Source organism: Candoia aspera, chromosome 6 (assembly GCF_035149785.1).
Source record: "Candoia aspera isolate rCanAsp1 chromosome 6, rCanAsp1.hap2, whole genome shotgun sequence".
Lineage (NCBI taxonomy): Eukaryota > Metazoa > Chordata > Lepidosauria > Squamata > Boidae > Candoia > Candoia aspera.
In genome coordinates this window covers 32,854,526-32,869,917 of record NC_086158.1, presented here as the reverse complement: position 1 = coordinate 32,869,917, position 15,392 = coordinate 32,854,526, and the positions used below count along the sequence as shown (strand labels likewise).

The 15,392-nt window shown below is 40.2% G+C and overlaps 1 protein-coding gene across 2 annotated transcripts in view; it reads left to right on the top strand.

The window, feature by feature from the left end:
• Nucleotides 1-1,380: 1,380 nt before the first annotated feature.
• The window catches only part of SGPP2 (sphingosine-1-phosphate phosphatase 2), a 33,082-nt gene continuing 19,070 nt past the window's right edge, over nt 1,381-15,392 (top strand). Inside the window, exons 1-2 of one of the 2 annotated variants that reach the window (XM_063306700.1) lie at nt 1,381-1,689; nt 12,480-12,638. In XM_063306700.1, coding sequence (XP_063162770.1) covers nt 1,462-1,689; nt 12,480-12,638 — 387 coding nt within the window. In that variant the 5' untranslated portion in view covers nt 1,381-1,461. Of the gene's footprint in view, nt 1,690-12,479; nt 12,639-15,392 lie in introns of those variants that run through there. The other variant, XM_063306701.1, reaches the window with a different exon arrangement.

The following is a 15,392-nucleotide window of genomic DNA, read 5'->3' as shown; positions in this document are numbered from 1 at the left end:
ACCTCTAAAGTTTCCAAGGCTGAGAAACACTGGTCTAAGTAATCCAGAAAAGGACAATCCTTTCAAAGGCTGCAAGTTTCAATTCAATTGAAAGTCAATTGTCAATTTCAACTTCAATTTATTTATTTATTTTTAACCTACCTTTATTATTTTTATAAATCACTCAAGGCGGAGAACATACTTAATACTCCTTCCTCTTCCTATTTTCCACACAACAACAACCCTGTGAGGTGGGTTGGGCTGAGAGAGAGGGACTGGCCCAAGGTCACCCAGCCGGCTTTCATGCCTAAGGCAGGACTAGAACTCCCAGTCTCCTGGATTCTAGCACATTGCCTTAACCACTAGACCAAACTGGCGCTCAATGACTTTTCTTTGTGCAAACTAGTCCATATTGCCTTCCCATCCTATTGCATGGGAAATATTTTTTTGGCGTCAGAGAAAATACCACCAATCCTAGAAATAAAATAAAGAAGAGGGGAGGAGAACAGAGGGTAGATGGTTGTGGATTTGAGCAAAGCTGAACTGGGACAGATCAGAAATGGCATTCTCCTTGCAGTACTCTGATTTGTGCAGGTTTTTTGCCAACAGGCAATGGGTTGGAAAAAGAGGATGGTAACACCAGAAGGAGAAGAGGGCAATGGGAGCAGCACAATCTGGCACTGATGCTTCAGAGCAAAGGTGGTGTGGACTATCAGATTAACGACAGCAACATTTTTGCTGACAGCAACGAGGGATGAGCAGAGCTTTAAACCGTTCCGAGAAAATGGCCCTGGTTATATTAAAAGGAGGGGGGAAATGGAATGTGCTGTAAGACTGTGCTAAGGGTCAGAAGTTGCGCAACGCCACGATATCGTTTGGTTTGGGCTTAGAGGAATGATACAGCTCTTGGGACTGTTTTGTGGAGATCACTTATTGGGTTCAACACTGCTCCCCCCGCAACTCTGTGAGGTCGGCTGAGAACTAATGGCTTGGCCACAATTCCGCAGTGAACTTCCGGACTGCAAGCCGGGGCTGGGCTGAGTGCAGGTCCCGTAAACGCTGTCGAGATCTCAGGCGAGTTGGTAGATCTGCCCTGGGAAAGCGTGCTGAAATAGCCGGGCTAGCTTAGAAAGAGGGCCTCCATCTCTCCAACGGCGCGACAGTCCGATCCTACTGCGGAACGGTGTCCTTCCTTCCCCGGGAGGGAGAGGAGACGGCTTCGTTACAGAGCAGTAACGTCCAGAGGAGCAGCCCCGGCCCTGCAGGGAAGGCAGGCAGCCACCCACGCCGAGGAGCGACTCAAGCGCAGCACCGGCTTCGGCTCCCGCGGCGGGGCAGGGCTCAGGGCGACTGCACCTGCCCGCGGGGCGCCCCAAGCCCCGCCCCTTCTCTCCGCTTCCTCTGCAGCGCGGTTGCCGCTGGCGGCTCTGCCAGCGGAGCGTCCCGCCGCGCTTTGGTCTTGGTTCCCCACCCAGAGCGAGCATGGCCGGCCTGATCGGCAGCCTTTTGGACTCCCAACTCGTGGCCCGCTTCCAGCGCCGCTGCGGGCTCTTTCCCCGAGGCGAGGACGACCGAGCTCAGAAGGCGAGGACGGTGGGGAACGGCAGTCGCCCCCTGCCTCCGCGGGGCGCCCGCAATGGGCAGCGCCCGGACGTTAGTCTGCCAGCCGACTGCGCCACCTGCAACGGCAGCCCCGGTGACGGCTGGAAGGTAACTTGTTCAAGGGGGGCGGGATGCGAGAGGGTCGGAGCTCAATTTGCAGCCCCGGGCCCGGACCGCCTCCCCCTGCTCTCTTAGATGTATAACGCTCTTGGCCGTTGGGACTGGGAAATGCCCGCTTTCTTAATCAGGTCAGTTATCAGAAGGCGAGCGAGCTGGAAGCGTTAGCGATCGGTAAAAAAGTCTCTCGCCGACTTTTTTTAGCTGCTTTAGCGGTCTCCCTCATGGAAGGAAGCGCTCTGACTTCCGGTTACTGAAAGGGCTTCGGGGAGGTGGGAGAAAAATTGCAGACCCGCTACTTTGGGGTCAAAATTCTTAAAAGCTGTAAGTACTGCACTCTTCACGACTTCCCTACAGCCATGGTCCTCCACCCCCACCCCTTTGAATTGTTCACTCTTGGTTAAGTCTTTTGGAGAACTGAAGAGCTTGCCTATACATACAGACACACACACATACAGAAGCAAGCTTTTGAAATACACCCCCCCCACACACACACACACACACGACATATTAATACGAGTAATAATAACTTTCAAAAGTGTTTTGATTTTTTTGCCCAAATTTCATAGCTGTCTAATTTGCATCTAGGAAATTTACAAGAAATGTTTATTTTCATAATTGCTTCTTAAACAAAGAAAATTGAATAATTTGACCTTAATAAAAATGGGGGGGGGGAGATAAGGAATAAATGAGCTGGTGAATTAAACGATGGTAGCAGTGATGATGATGGTATTTGCAATGTAAAATCAGATGAAGAATTTAAGACTGCAGTTCATTCAAATATATTGCAATAGCCCCAGGAAAATTCAGTTCCAATCTACCTTTGACATCAATGACTTCCATGTTATCAGCAAAGATTCTCAATATGCCTTTATGTTTAGCAGACCGTCTTACACACGTCCTGAATTTATGCATCATGCTTAGCATGTTGTGTGCAACCAGCCTTTGTGATTTGGAAACCATGTTGATGGTTTAGGCATAACGTTTCAAGCTTGTCACAGGCTCGTATCCTAAGAAATTGAAGAAGGGAAAGTTCTAGAGAATTCAGAAAGGGCTCTGGACTCTCTGGTGCAGGCTTCCCCAATCTGGATGCCTTCCAAGTTTTTCCAAGAAATTCCCAGGATTCCCCAGCCAGGCTTTTCCTGAGAAGTCTGAGAGATGAAGTCCACAAATCTGGAGAACTGCCAGATTAGAGAAGCTTTACAGGAAACAAAGGAATGAAATGAGCATCTTTCTCTCTTCAATGGTCTGTAACTTATTTTATCTTAGATTCTAAGGCACCAGTGTCTTAATATAATTTTCTGCTAAAGCAGAAGTAATAAAGAATGAAGCAGCTTTGTTTTGTTGCTGTGCAGCTGTTTATAGCATTCTCTGAGTGATGGGTCCTCCTCTTAGTCTTATGCCAGAAAATGTTGCTGCTGGGAATTGATTGCTTTTGTTTTTCATAAAACCTGACAAATGGTGATGCCCAGTGAGCAATGTTAGGGAAACGTTCAGTGTACCAACTATTTAGCACTACTAGGAGTAAAATATGTTTTAATGTATTTTTTTTAATGAATATTTTATTCTGACTGACTTGGTAAATGGGTTACTTGTGTCTCATCCTTATGGACAAGAACAAAAGTATATATACACACTCACACATACACAGAGAGAGAGAGAGAGAGAGAGAGCACATTAACTCCAGGTTGTTCTTCCTTTCCATTTCTTCTTAGTTTGACCCATCATATTCCTTTTTTAAAATTTGAATTTTTGAATTATTTTCTTTATTGCTCTGTTGAACTTTTCTTGTCCAATCCATATTGTCCGTATTCTTTTGCGTACTACTATTTGTTCTCGTGTTATTTAAATCAGCCATGCAATTCATTGTTTTTTCTAGATCTGCTCTCCCACATTGTTCAAGGATGGTAATCTCTGTTCTGTTTTGAAAAGAATTCACCTGAGTTCCATCTACTGTAATGAGTACCTGTAATGTCTTTCTCAGAGATGAACACACTGCAATATTTTGGATTTTGTTAAAGTTTAAAATTTCATCCACCCAAAACACAATGAGAAAGATTGTAGGAGTTGCTGATAAAGAAGATATTGGAGTCGTACATTATACACCTTTGGATACTTTCTCTAATGCTTTTGAAAAAGAAGTGTGAGAAAGTATAAAGGAAAAATGGTCCCCCAGTGGCATTGTTCAACTTGTCATATGAAAGAAATGGACAGTGGGACCAGTTGAATAGATCTAAATTGGCAAGCGAGGGAAAATACATATAAATATCTTAAGCTTTACTCTCTTTTATAGTAATTTATTTTAGTTTTTATTAGCTCTGTAGCTTTGCCCTTTGATATTCTTTTTAGTTCTATCTCAGTCACCTCCTATGGTAAAGCCCTAAACCCTTGTTCTATTGAAAACTTGCAAAATTTGCCTAAAATTTAGTAGAGTTGTCATTCTACTATTACTATAGTTAGGCCAGCCCATAGAACTTTGTGGCAATTTTGTCTTCCATCCTTTTTTGTTGTTTATTCGTTTAGTCGCTTCCGACTCTTCGTGACTTCATGGACCAGCCCACGCCAGAGCTTCCTGTCGGTCATCAACACCCCCAGCTCCCCCAGGGACGAGTCCGTCACCTCTAGAATATCATCCATCCACCTTGCCCTTGGTCGGCCCCTCTTCCTTTTGCCTTCCACTCTCCCTAGCATCAGCATCTTCTCCAGGGTGTCCTGTCTTCTCATTATGTGGCCAAAGTATTTCAGTTTTGCCTTTAATATTCCCTCAAGTGAGCAGTCTGGCTTTATTTCCTGGAGGATGGACTGGTTTGATCTTCTGGCAGTCCAAGGCACTCTCAGAATTTTCCTCCAACACCACAGTTCAAAAGCATCTTCCATCCTTACTGTATGCTTTTTATATATGCATACTGTGCTGGTGTCCATCTTCCATTTCCTCTCCTACTGCTTCCTGAATATGGTATTTTTCTCCACTTGGTCAATATGTTGGTTTAGACAAGTAAATAGTAATTCCAAAGAGCCAATTTTTAGTAGAGGGGGCAGAGTGCACTTAATTTATTCTTTGGAAACAACAAGTTCTTTCATCAGAATGATTCTATCTGTTGAACATGTTGTACAACAGATCAAAAGGAGGGAATATAAAATTCACAGTCTTTATACTAGGTAATTTATATGTCCCCAACCTTTTTGGGTTGACAGGAAATTTAGCAATTTGAGAGCATGTTATGATGTCGTAACATATCTGCTATGAAGGAGGAGGCTTACCCATTCATGCAGCACTGATATACCAGAATGCTACCCATCTAGGTTACTCCTGGGAGGTTCCAATGTACTTCTGTTTACCTTTAACTTTTTTCCAGGATAGGAGGCATACTTCCAGGCAAGAGCACTGGGCTAATAATTGTCTATCATTTTTATTTTCTGAGAAAGCTCACCTGGCTCATTAGGTGGCCAGATACATATTTGGAAATAAAAATTATGCTGGATGTAGGTGCTTTCCAGTTTTAATTTTTTAAAAAATTAATTTTTCTTTTTATTGTAAAAATATTAGGTGGGGCAGGATGTTGAGAGATCACCCAGAGAGCTGGTGGTGGGTCCCATGGCAGGCATGGGTGCCATTTGTGCACCCCAGCTGTAAAGAGTAAATGTGGCCAGCAGTTTAAATCAGGGTGGGCAATTTGCAGTTCCAAGGCCACTTGGGGTCCTCAGAATCTCCTCTAACCATGATTGCTGAAAATGTGTAGAAATCTTTCATCCATTTTGAGGTAGGAGGCAGATTGTGGTATAATCCCTAAAATAGGTACATCACAGTTGCTGTTGCTTTAGAAAAATCCTCAAAACTCCCCTTCCTACAAATCCTGCCCAGTGTGATAATGCCACACATTCTTTAAAGACCTTAGCCCCTCCAACTATTTGAATGCCTTTAGCTACCATGTGGTTTAAACTGTTCTGTGGGTCTACTACAGTTCTCTTTCTCTCTGCTCTGTGTGATATTATACTCAATCCATATGAATAACCATGCACATGGAAACTGCCACAATATGTCTGCAATTTCCATTTTCTAATGGACCTGTTTGGATATATTTTCAAGGTTTGACCATTTGTTTGTGAGTCATATGCATTCCTGTTTCTTCCCTATCTTCGCCCATTGAAGTTGGGCGGCTAATACATCTAAATAAATAAATCTAAATAAATAAATAAATAAATAAATAATCTAATTAAATTTAAATAATAGTACAGTCATGTAGAGGAAATAGCAGCTTCCTAAGCTTAGTTGATCTCTGCTATTAAAGTTGGGAATAAAGAAAACATGGTTTGTATGGATTGAAATACTGGAAAATCTGGCTCCTCCATTTGACCCGTTTGTTAAATCTGTGGATGGGAAGGGACATGAATATACATGTTCCTGCTGCAGTTAGTTATTCTAGAAAGATACTTCTCTGCTTGAACTATGAGAGAAACTGCTTGTTAAACACATCTAGATTTTCTACCTGACCTGCTTGTGTTGCTATATCAAATAGTTCACAACACTGATATCATCCTGAAAGGCTCACAAGAATGCCATTGGCACTTTTAAAGAAAAGAAGTGAAACCTTCATTTTCAAAAATCTTAAATATATATATACACACACACACACATATATGATAAATACACACATACAAGAATCCTACTTGACTTCAATTCTATAACATTCTGTTACTATTGCTAGTAATGATATTAAATGGAATCCTTTCGGTTCTTATGCCTACTGCTTTAGAACCTGGTTACTAAACACTACTAATTTCTTTGATGCAAGCTTTAGGAAACACAAAAGCCAGGTTCCTGCCTTCATGTTTCAGGCAGTTTTTCCAGCCAGTGCCCAGTACTATATGCTCTGTAGACAGGCAGGCACCATGGGTTGTGGCCAGTTCTGAAGCAAGCATGCATTCAAAAATAGTAAAGCTGCTTGGAGAGCAAACTGGAAGCCAACAGGCATAAATCTGCTGGATCTTGCTTCTTGTGTTCATAACTATTGACCAGCTGTTTGACATAAGATGCTTCTAACAATTGACACAGCTCTTTTCTCCCCTAGTGTGTTCCCAAGAAGGATTTTCCTGTGTTTAAAAATGGTAAGAGTTCATTTTTCCCCATATGGTCAAAATTCATTGCAATGACAAACCAACCATTCATGAAATCTTGTGGATCAGATTTGGCTATTTCATAAACCTTAATAAGCTATGGTGAGGCACAGCTTGATGTAATGCTATGTGATGCACGGCATCCTTTTTTTTTTTACAGTGAACTTACTCATATGAGCATTTTTTTCATTATTTTGAATAAGAAGTAACTTTAAGAACTTTTTCTCTATGCGTTGTTCTCAATTTATTCTATAATAGTCCTGAGTCTTATGGCATCGTTTCTTCTGAACTGCTAACTTTTTTCCTTAAAAAGAACAAAGATATCCCTTACCTGCCAGTAAAAGAAGATTGCTTGCTACCAGTACCCAGGTGGTTGTATAATAGTTTTAAGAAGGTGTTCAGAATCCAGGCATTCCTCTGGTGCTTGGTACTTAAACATACTCTGGCCCACTCCTGCATTATTTTCAGTTGACACTGCATACAAGTGAAGCCTCACCAGATTTTATATTCGCACTTGCCTCAAGCTTTCTATGATCACCTTACCAGACATTTAAGGTCAGGGTATGAAGAGTATCCAGCCAATATAAATAATGTCTGATGCATCCTTCTCTTTTTTTAAAACCCAGGGAGCTTTACAAAAACAATGTCTACCTTCTGGAGCTAAGAATGATGTTGATCTGGGATGAGATCCCTTAAATAACTGAAGGATGAAAAGCAGATTTTAGAGTGAGATCAGGCTTAAGAATGCCTGGTTTACCAACAGCCCATAGTTAAGAACGGAGACTATTGTAGCAAAATTCAAGTTAAATACACAATAATTTGAGTTAAATACAGAATGGTTCAAGTTAATAACACAATACTACTTATATAGTATTATACAGTAATACTGTTCCAGCTTCCATACAAATTCAACTTAAGGACAGACCTTGGAATGGAACTCCTTCAACTGGGGACTGTGCTTCTAAACTAGCTTCCTGTTCTCAGAAATTGTTTGCCAGATGCCTGTCAAATCTCATATTGAACTGCAGGTGACCTACAAAGTGACGCTGCCAGTGGAAGTTGCTCTGCATATTAGCTCAACCTTTGGAAGGGCAAGATTTGAACCTGCTTTGCATCAGTTTGGGTCTCCTTACAAAGCTGCACGTGCACCTTGATAGCACATTGTCTGCTGTTTGGAAAAACACGTTTCAGTTGGTATTTTTCAAAACACACTCTTATTTCACCAGGAGGAGAAACGAAGAAACAAAAATAATTGGTTTTCACTGTTCCATGTTATCTGCAGAAGTCTTTTGCTTTTGATCTTCATGAAAGGGTTCCCTAGTTCAGGCAGACTCTTGGGATCTATGAACCTCCCTGGAATTTTGAGAGGCTGCCACAGTTGCTCTCAGATAATGGCTTCCACCTGGGAGTGGGGTGCCACAAAACACACATTCACCAGGGGAGGGCAACTTGTGAGATAACTCCCTGCCCCTAGTTCTCACTCCACCCAGTCTACCCATGTCTTTTTGCTGGGCAGGTGGGGACTCTTAAAAAAAAATTAAAAAGTTGGGTCACAGCCACACTTACTTACTTACTTACTTACTTACTTACTTACTTACTTACTTACTTACAGATTTACAGTATATGCCACTCAACTCTACCACAATCCTTTGAAATATACATGGGTCCTCTATGCAACCCAGAGGCATTTTCATTCATAAGGAGGGCACGAGAGGCTGTTAAGCAGGCCAGCAAAACAGAATAGGGATGAGGCTACTGGGATTCCTTCCCCTCTTTAGCAACAGTGTTACATTTTCTTCCATGTGAGAAAATAGCGAGTGTGTGTGTGTTTGTGTTTCTGCTCTTTCCCTGTGTGGCATTCCTGTGGGTTTCTGAGTATATGTGCACAAGAAGCACAAGGTGGGATTTTTACTCCCTATTTGGGGTCTCGTGGTCAAAGGGAGGGGATTACAGAGGAGGAGTGAGGAACATCTGGAGCTGCTCACCAACGCCATTCAGAATTTTTTTCTCCCTGTGGGAAATCTGGATCTGGCCCTTTTTTGGACTTGTCTCCCCCCCCCCCATGGTTTCTCCTGCAATAGCAGATTTAGTCTCATTCTGTTCAGTTTTGAAGAGTTACCCTGCTGATGGATAGATAGAATCCTGAGTCCCTTTACTTAATTTCTTTCCATCATTCTGTTGGGTTGGGAGCAATAGAAATAAAATTAGGTGGATCAGGGAATCTTGTGGGCAAGAAGAGGGAGATCTGCAGGTACCGGTTGTCAGAGTGTGCTGGAAAGCGTTTGGCCCGAGAGATCAGAAAAATCACACACCAGACATTTCTATAAAAATAAATTTATTTACAGAAAGCACAAAACCATATTTTATAAGCTTCGCATTCACACACGCTCAGAGAGGACTGGGAGGAGGCTGTGCTGGAAAGCTACGAAAGCGAAACAAAACAAGCCCAGGCAAGCTGCCCTCACCCAGGCAATGAAGCTATTAACACCCAAACTGAGGACAATTAAGTTCGACCTCTTCACCCTGCTGATACTTAAGAAAGTACTCAATTACCATGGTAACATAGTGGCTTGGTCCGGGCAAAAACAAAGAAATGCCAACACCGGTTGCCTAGTTTTATCTTATATTGGTATCATTGCTGATGCCGGTTGAACAGGAACAGAGTTTATTTTAACATACAGCTGGCTGAAATTTTTAAGAGTAGAAAAAAGTGTGCAGTGGGAACTAGGTTTTTGCAGTAGGGAATATGAGGTTTAAAAGAACTATATAAGAACAAATGAAAGAAATAGAAATTTAAGATTGTTTCTTTCAAACCTTTGTAATTTGATATTACTGGGACCAACTAGTTGATTAAACAAGAAATGTTTGTTAACTGTTTGAATTGTATATAAATACTAGAAATAGATATATAACAATTATATAACAGTAAACAAATCTCCATTACAGCACCATGTGCCAAAGAAAACAAATCTCAATTACACACAATATGTTGTGTCATTTTATACTGAACACATCAACATTTCCTTTGTTTCAAGATGGTTGGCTCATCAACATTCAGAACTGGGTGGGAGAAATATTGGTGCCTGCAAACCTTGAGAAAATTTGTTTCAACCATATCTGTTCTCTTGCTTTTGCTGTATGTTGGTTTCCAGGGTCTTATTTAGTTATCCATAAGAGTATGGATGCCCTGGGAATCCAGTGAAGGGTGGTATATTTTGATAACTACCCAAGTATTAGTCTTCTAATTAAACTGTGATGCTTTTTCTGCTTATGGATTTCTACATGTCACTTATATTAATAAGACACTCAACATCTGCACTATGAGGAGACATGCTGTGAACATTGTCACATTTTTGTATTCACTGGATAATTCAAGAAAATGAACCAAATGGAATAATGTCATTATGCAAATTTGATTGCGTCATGTTGAAATATCTCCTTATTGTTTAATGACAGTTCTGCTATATCAAAAGTTCTTCCTAGCACCTTGTGAACTAATTCTAGGCTTCCTTGAAGCCTGGAAAGTGCTTTTATAACTATTCATGTCCTTTAGGTTCTTTTCTCACTGTTCCATTCATTCATTCATTCATTCATTCATTCATTCATTTAAACATGGGAAGTGTTTTTTGCTGTCATTCTTTTTAATAAGAATTTTATTAGATTTAAGACAAAGAAAAACTACCAAAAAACCTACAAAAAGAAAAAAAACTAAAAAAGTGTGAAAAATATAAGTGAATTTTTTTTTTAAGATTACAAGAAGAGGTGGCTTCCAACTTTTAACAGCAAGGATATACAACAAATTTTCCATAATCAATCCCTTATTCTATATTAAACCAAAATCACATTATTTCTGTAAATCATTCCATTGGCACATTATAAAAATCAGTAAATACAGTTGCACCATCCCCTTATATTAAAAGAAAAAGAAGAAATATATATAGTATATATATAAACCTCCTAAGCAAGTCCCCCCCCCCCAATTTAATTATTTCCTTCCTACTACTATTCCATACATTTCTGTCTGTTATAATAAAGATCAAACTAAAAAGCATATAAATCATCAGCCATTATAATTAATTATACAACAACTATAATAATCATATTAAGCCTAGAACCAAGCATTTATTATTATACCTTATTAATATTAATCCAAATCATTAAAAATGAATGAAGTCAAACAAACCCTAGAAGCAATCCAGATAAATATTCTTAAACCCTTAACCCACTTCAAAATAAACCAAAGCATTTACATATCCCCACAATACACACAGAGCTTTTTTCATAAAGAAATCAAACAGCCCAACTGCCCCCCTTAAAAACTCTGACTTCTCCACAGAAAGCCTCCCATACATAATAACCCCTTCTTTTCCATAACATACCATCAGAAAATCAGATCCTCTTACAGTTTGCAACTCGATCTGTCCCTTTAATTTCTTCAACTCAACTATCTGATCTTCATCTAGCATTTCAACAGAAGCTCTGATCTCGCTATTAGAAGAAACACTTCTATTGTTGTTAAGCTCTTCAGTTTCTTCCACGGCATTTCCAACCAGTTGACACATTTTAAACCTCATGTTTTCCACAATGTCCTGAATGCCTTGCATAAAAACTTGGCAGGAATCAGAATCTGTTTAAGGTCTTGATGGAAATCCAAGAAAGTCTGATTGAATCCTCCATGTCTCACTCAGTAGATTATGGCTCCCCCTAGGTATTTAACCAGTGAAAGTGGGAGATAATAGAAAAATTCTGAAACATGTTTACAAAAGTGAAACTGTGATAACAGGCAGTTCCCCAGGGAAAATAGCAACAGCTGAAAGTTCAAAACAGCAGATTCAATGTGTAGGAAAATGCTAAAATCTTCAAATTTAGTACAAAAATAATAATAGGGAGATGATTATGTACTCTCAATCTTCTTTAATATTTGGATGGAAAGCAAAATCCAAGACTTAAAAATTTTTTTTTAAAATAAATTAATCACAAAAATAACAATAAGCACCAAGAGAATGCACTTCTCCTTGCTGTAGAAAGCCTCTCTTGGGGTACATAAACTTAAAATAAAAATAAATTGGGTGATTTAGAAATGAGGTGGCCAGTCTTAATGTCCCTTTAAGGCTACAGCACTTATGGAAATGATGATGATGATGCCCCAGCCTTCTGGCATCCCAGTGCTCTTATCAGTTGATCGTGAATGCTGTTTGTGATTTTCTGGCTGCAAGCAACCTTCCTGAGGACAGATGGAGTGATTATGAGTGTTTTCCTTTCTCTGGAAAAGTGCTCCTGAGCTTCAGGAAAAACCTGTCTGAGCTCAAAAAATTGCCATGTTGTCAGTTCTGCCCGTGGATCCCACAAGCACAGCTGTTCAGACCACCATGTTCACACCACAAGCCTTTTGTTGTCATTCTCATACCCTCATAGCATCAGGGAAATTGAAATATGCTGTCTTGCTTCCATGGCTTCTTAGCAATTCAATACTATCCATAATACGCTATCTTTCCTGCTGTAATAGAAGCAGGAAACTTGCTATAACCTTCTGTCAGTTAAAACACAGAGCTAGAAACAGAGTTTTTGTATTTTCCACGTTTTTGGAAATTGAAAAATGGTGAAACTGAATATCATTTGAGACCCCCCCTAATAAATGTACTAACATGATCACAACTTTCTTACAGGACTGTTCACAAGATTATGTTGTAAAAAATTATTTCTACTACTACCTGTTCAGAATTTCTTCTGCAATGGGCCAAGAAGTTTTCTACATCACATTTCTTCCATTCACTTACTGGATCATTAACCCTTGTGTTGCAAGAAGACTGATAATTACGTGGCCTGTAAGTATTACTTGCATTATTCACAACTTAATGTGTTATTACTAATTTTATCTTTTTTTTTTTAATCTGTTCAATCGTGTCAGATTCTCAGAGACTGCCTGGACAAGTCCCTGCAGCTTTCTTGGCAAGGTTTTTTAGAAGTAGTTTGCCACTGCCTTCTTCCTAGGGCTGAGAGAAAATGACTGGCCCAAGGTCACCCAGCTGGCTTTGTGCCTAAGGGGACACTAGAACTCAGAGTCTCCCGGTTCCAGGACTGATGCCTTAACCACTACACCAAACAGGCTCTCTTCTCTATCTATCTGGTTGTAAATTAAACCATGTAAAGCTGCATCAACTGCTTCTATGCTCAGTTCTCCCCATTTTGGCTGAGGCAATAAGACTGTTGGTATAGAACTCACAAACAGTGTTATAAACTGTTGGTTTCCAGAAGGTTTCATGCCTGGTGGAACTTGCATCTCTCCTGAGATGCTGTCTGCCACATGCTTGCAAATATACACTTTATCAGAGGAAAGCTGGGATGATCCAGCCACATAAGAGGGTGTCATATTGCAACTGGTTTTCATATATGCGAGACTGCTGGAGTTGAATCGATCCGGCATTTACATCTGATGAGCGAATATCAGTCAAACCGTTCCTTTTCATTGTAGTAATTCTTCAGAAGATTATAATCGCTGATCAAGAACAACAGTGGTCTCTTCACTAGCGTGTTATACTCTTATTCAGAGTATCAGATTTTATTTTTACATCTGTGAGTGTAGTAGTGCCCTCTGCTGGACTCAAGTGGTTCTTATTTAACAGGGCTGAATTGGTGACTTTTGTTACATCATTTTATATTCCATCATCTCAAGGGAGCTTATCTTGCAGGAGAAAGGCATTCCATGCTCTGGGCGCTGCTGGAGGCTATGAACCCATGTGTAAAATCAGTGGTGGTACCAGAGATGAGAGGCTGTTTGAATAAGAGAGTCTTTTCCTACATGTGCTAACTCCTCAGCATTTGTACCCTGCCTGCCTTAACCTTCCCTCTTCTTGTCAGACAGTGGCAAAGACAGTGGAACATTTTCTTTTTTAATGAACAAAGGGTTGAAACTGCATTTGGCACCTTGATTTGCTGAGAGGGCCTCTAAGTCTGACATGAGAGTAAGATAAGAAAAGCCACTGCAACTCTGCTTTTCAGGGTGTCTGGCTTCCAAGAAAAAAAAAGTCAAGGTGGATTCATCTGGGAATGCTGTAAGCAACTTTAAGATGTGTGGATTTCAATTCCCAGAAATCCCCAGCCAGCATGTAAAAAAATGGAGACATTTGGTACAGGAGGACATAATTTTATTGGCCACATGTGATGCTTTAATAATCCAGCAATTCTGGAACTCATAAAGTGATTCCATAGTCTCCTCAGCTAGCCGTTGATGTATTTCCTGACCATCCAGAGTAAAAAGTGTAAGTGTCATTCTGAAGAGGCCAGGCCACACAAGACATCTTCCAGTAGTACCACACCCCATCCAGGACCAACCTCTGTTCTCTGTTGAGGTATGCCTTGAAAACACCATTGCAGCAGTTATGTTCTACATTGGCATTCTGGTATTGCTAGATTTGTAGCGTGTGGATGAATATAGCCTGTTTTCTTCATGAAAAGGCCTAAACAAGAATGTTCGAGTAACATTAATGCTGCCATTTTCCAGCTATTGTCTTGACATTTCATACTGTATTTCTTTGAATGCATTGATTTGGCTGGATGATACAAAGCACTTTTTTTAAAAAACTGAACTTAGATTGTTGTAGAAATGGGCAGGCTTTCTGTCTTCCTTTACTGCTTTTAAAACATTTCTGTGTATCTAAATTGTTACAGTCTAAGTGCTTCCTCTTTCTTATTTGTTTGTTTGATTTATTTATACTCTGCCTTTCTCCTCAAATGAGCACTTAAGAAAGCTTGCCTAAGTTAAAAACATGAAAAAAAGTAGAAATGAATGCTAAAATCAATAACCAAATAAAATCCTAGCAAAAGAGAAGCTTCTTTACAGATTTTTTTTTAATGCTAAGAGAGTTGGGGGCTAAACATAACTTCTGAAGGAATGAGTTCCATACCTCTCCACCGGCTCTCTCCCAGGGGCCTGATAAGCAACATTCTGGCAACGGGCATCTTCAAAAGTGCTTCTGCAGACCTTATAGGCCGGACAGGTACATAACAGGAGATAAGATCCCCCAGATAGTCAGGACTTTAAAAGTCAATAAAATGCCTTAACTTGTATCCAGCAAGGAACTGGCAAACTGTGTTGATCTTTCAGTATCTTCATGAGATCCCTTGTACTTCATATCAGTCAACAGCCTAGCTGTTGTTCCAGTTACAATTTCTAGGCACTTCTCCGTGGTGTACCCCATTTTAGATAAGTGGAATATGTTTTTTAGGACTCAGGTAGGAACTGGTAACCATTATTAATGTTAGATTGATTGATTGATTGATTGATTGATTGAATGTGCCATCAAGTTGACTCCTAGTGACCACATAGATAATTTTTTCTCCATGAACTAATGTTAGATGCAAAATTCAAATATTTAACTATGGACTGTGGTTGGGGATATACATGGGAGGGAAGGGGAGGTTGCAATTTACTTCCTTCTTTTTTAACTTAAACATAGTAATCTTTTTCACATTGTCTTGTTTTTTTTCTCTTTTTTTTCCTTTTTATTCCAATATATAGAGCCAGTTTGGTGTAGTGGTTAAGGCGTCAGACTAGAAACCAGGATACTGTGAGTTCTAGT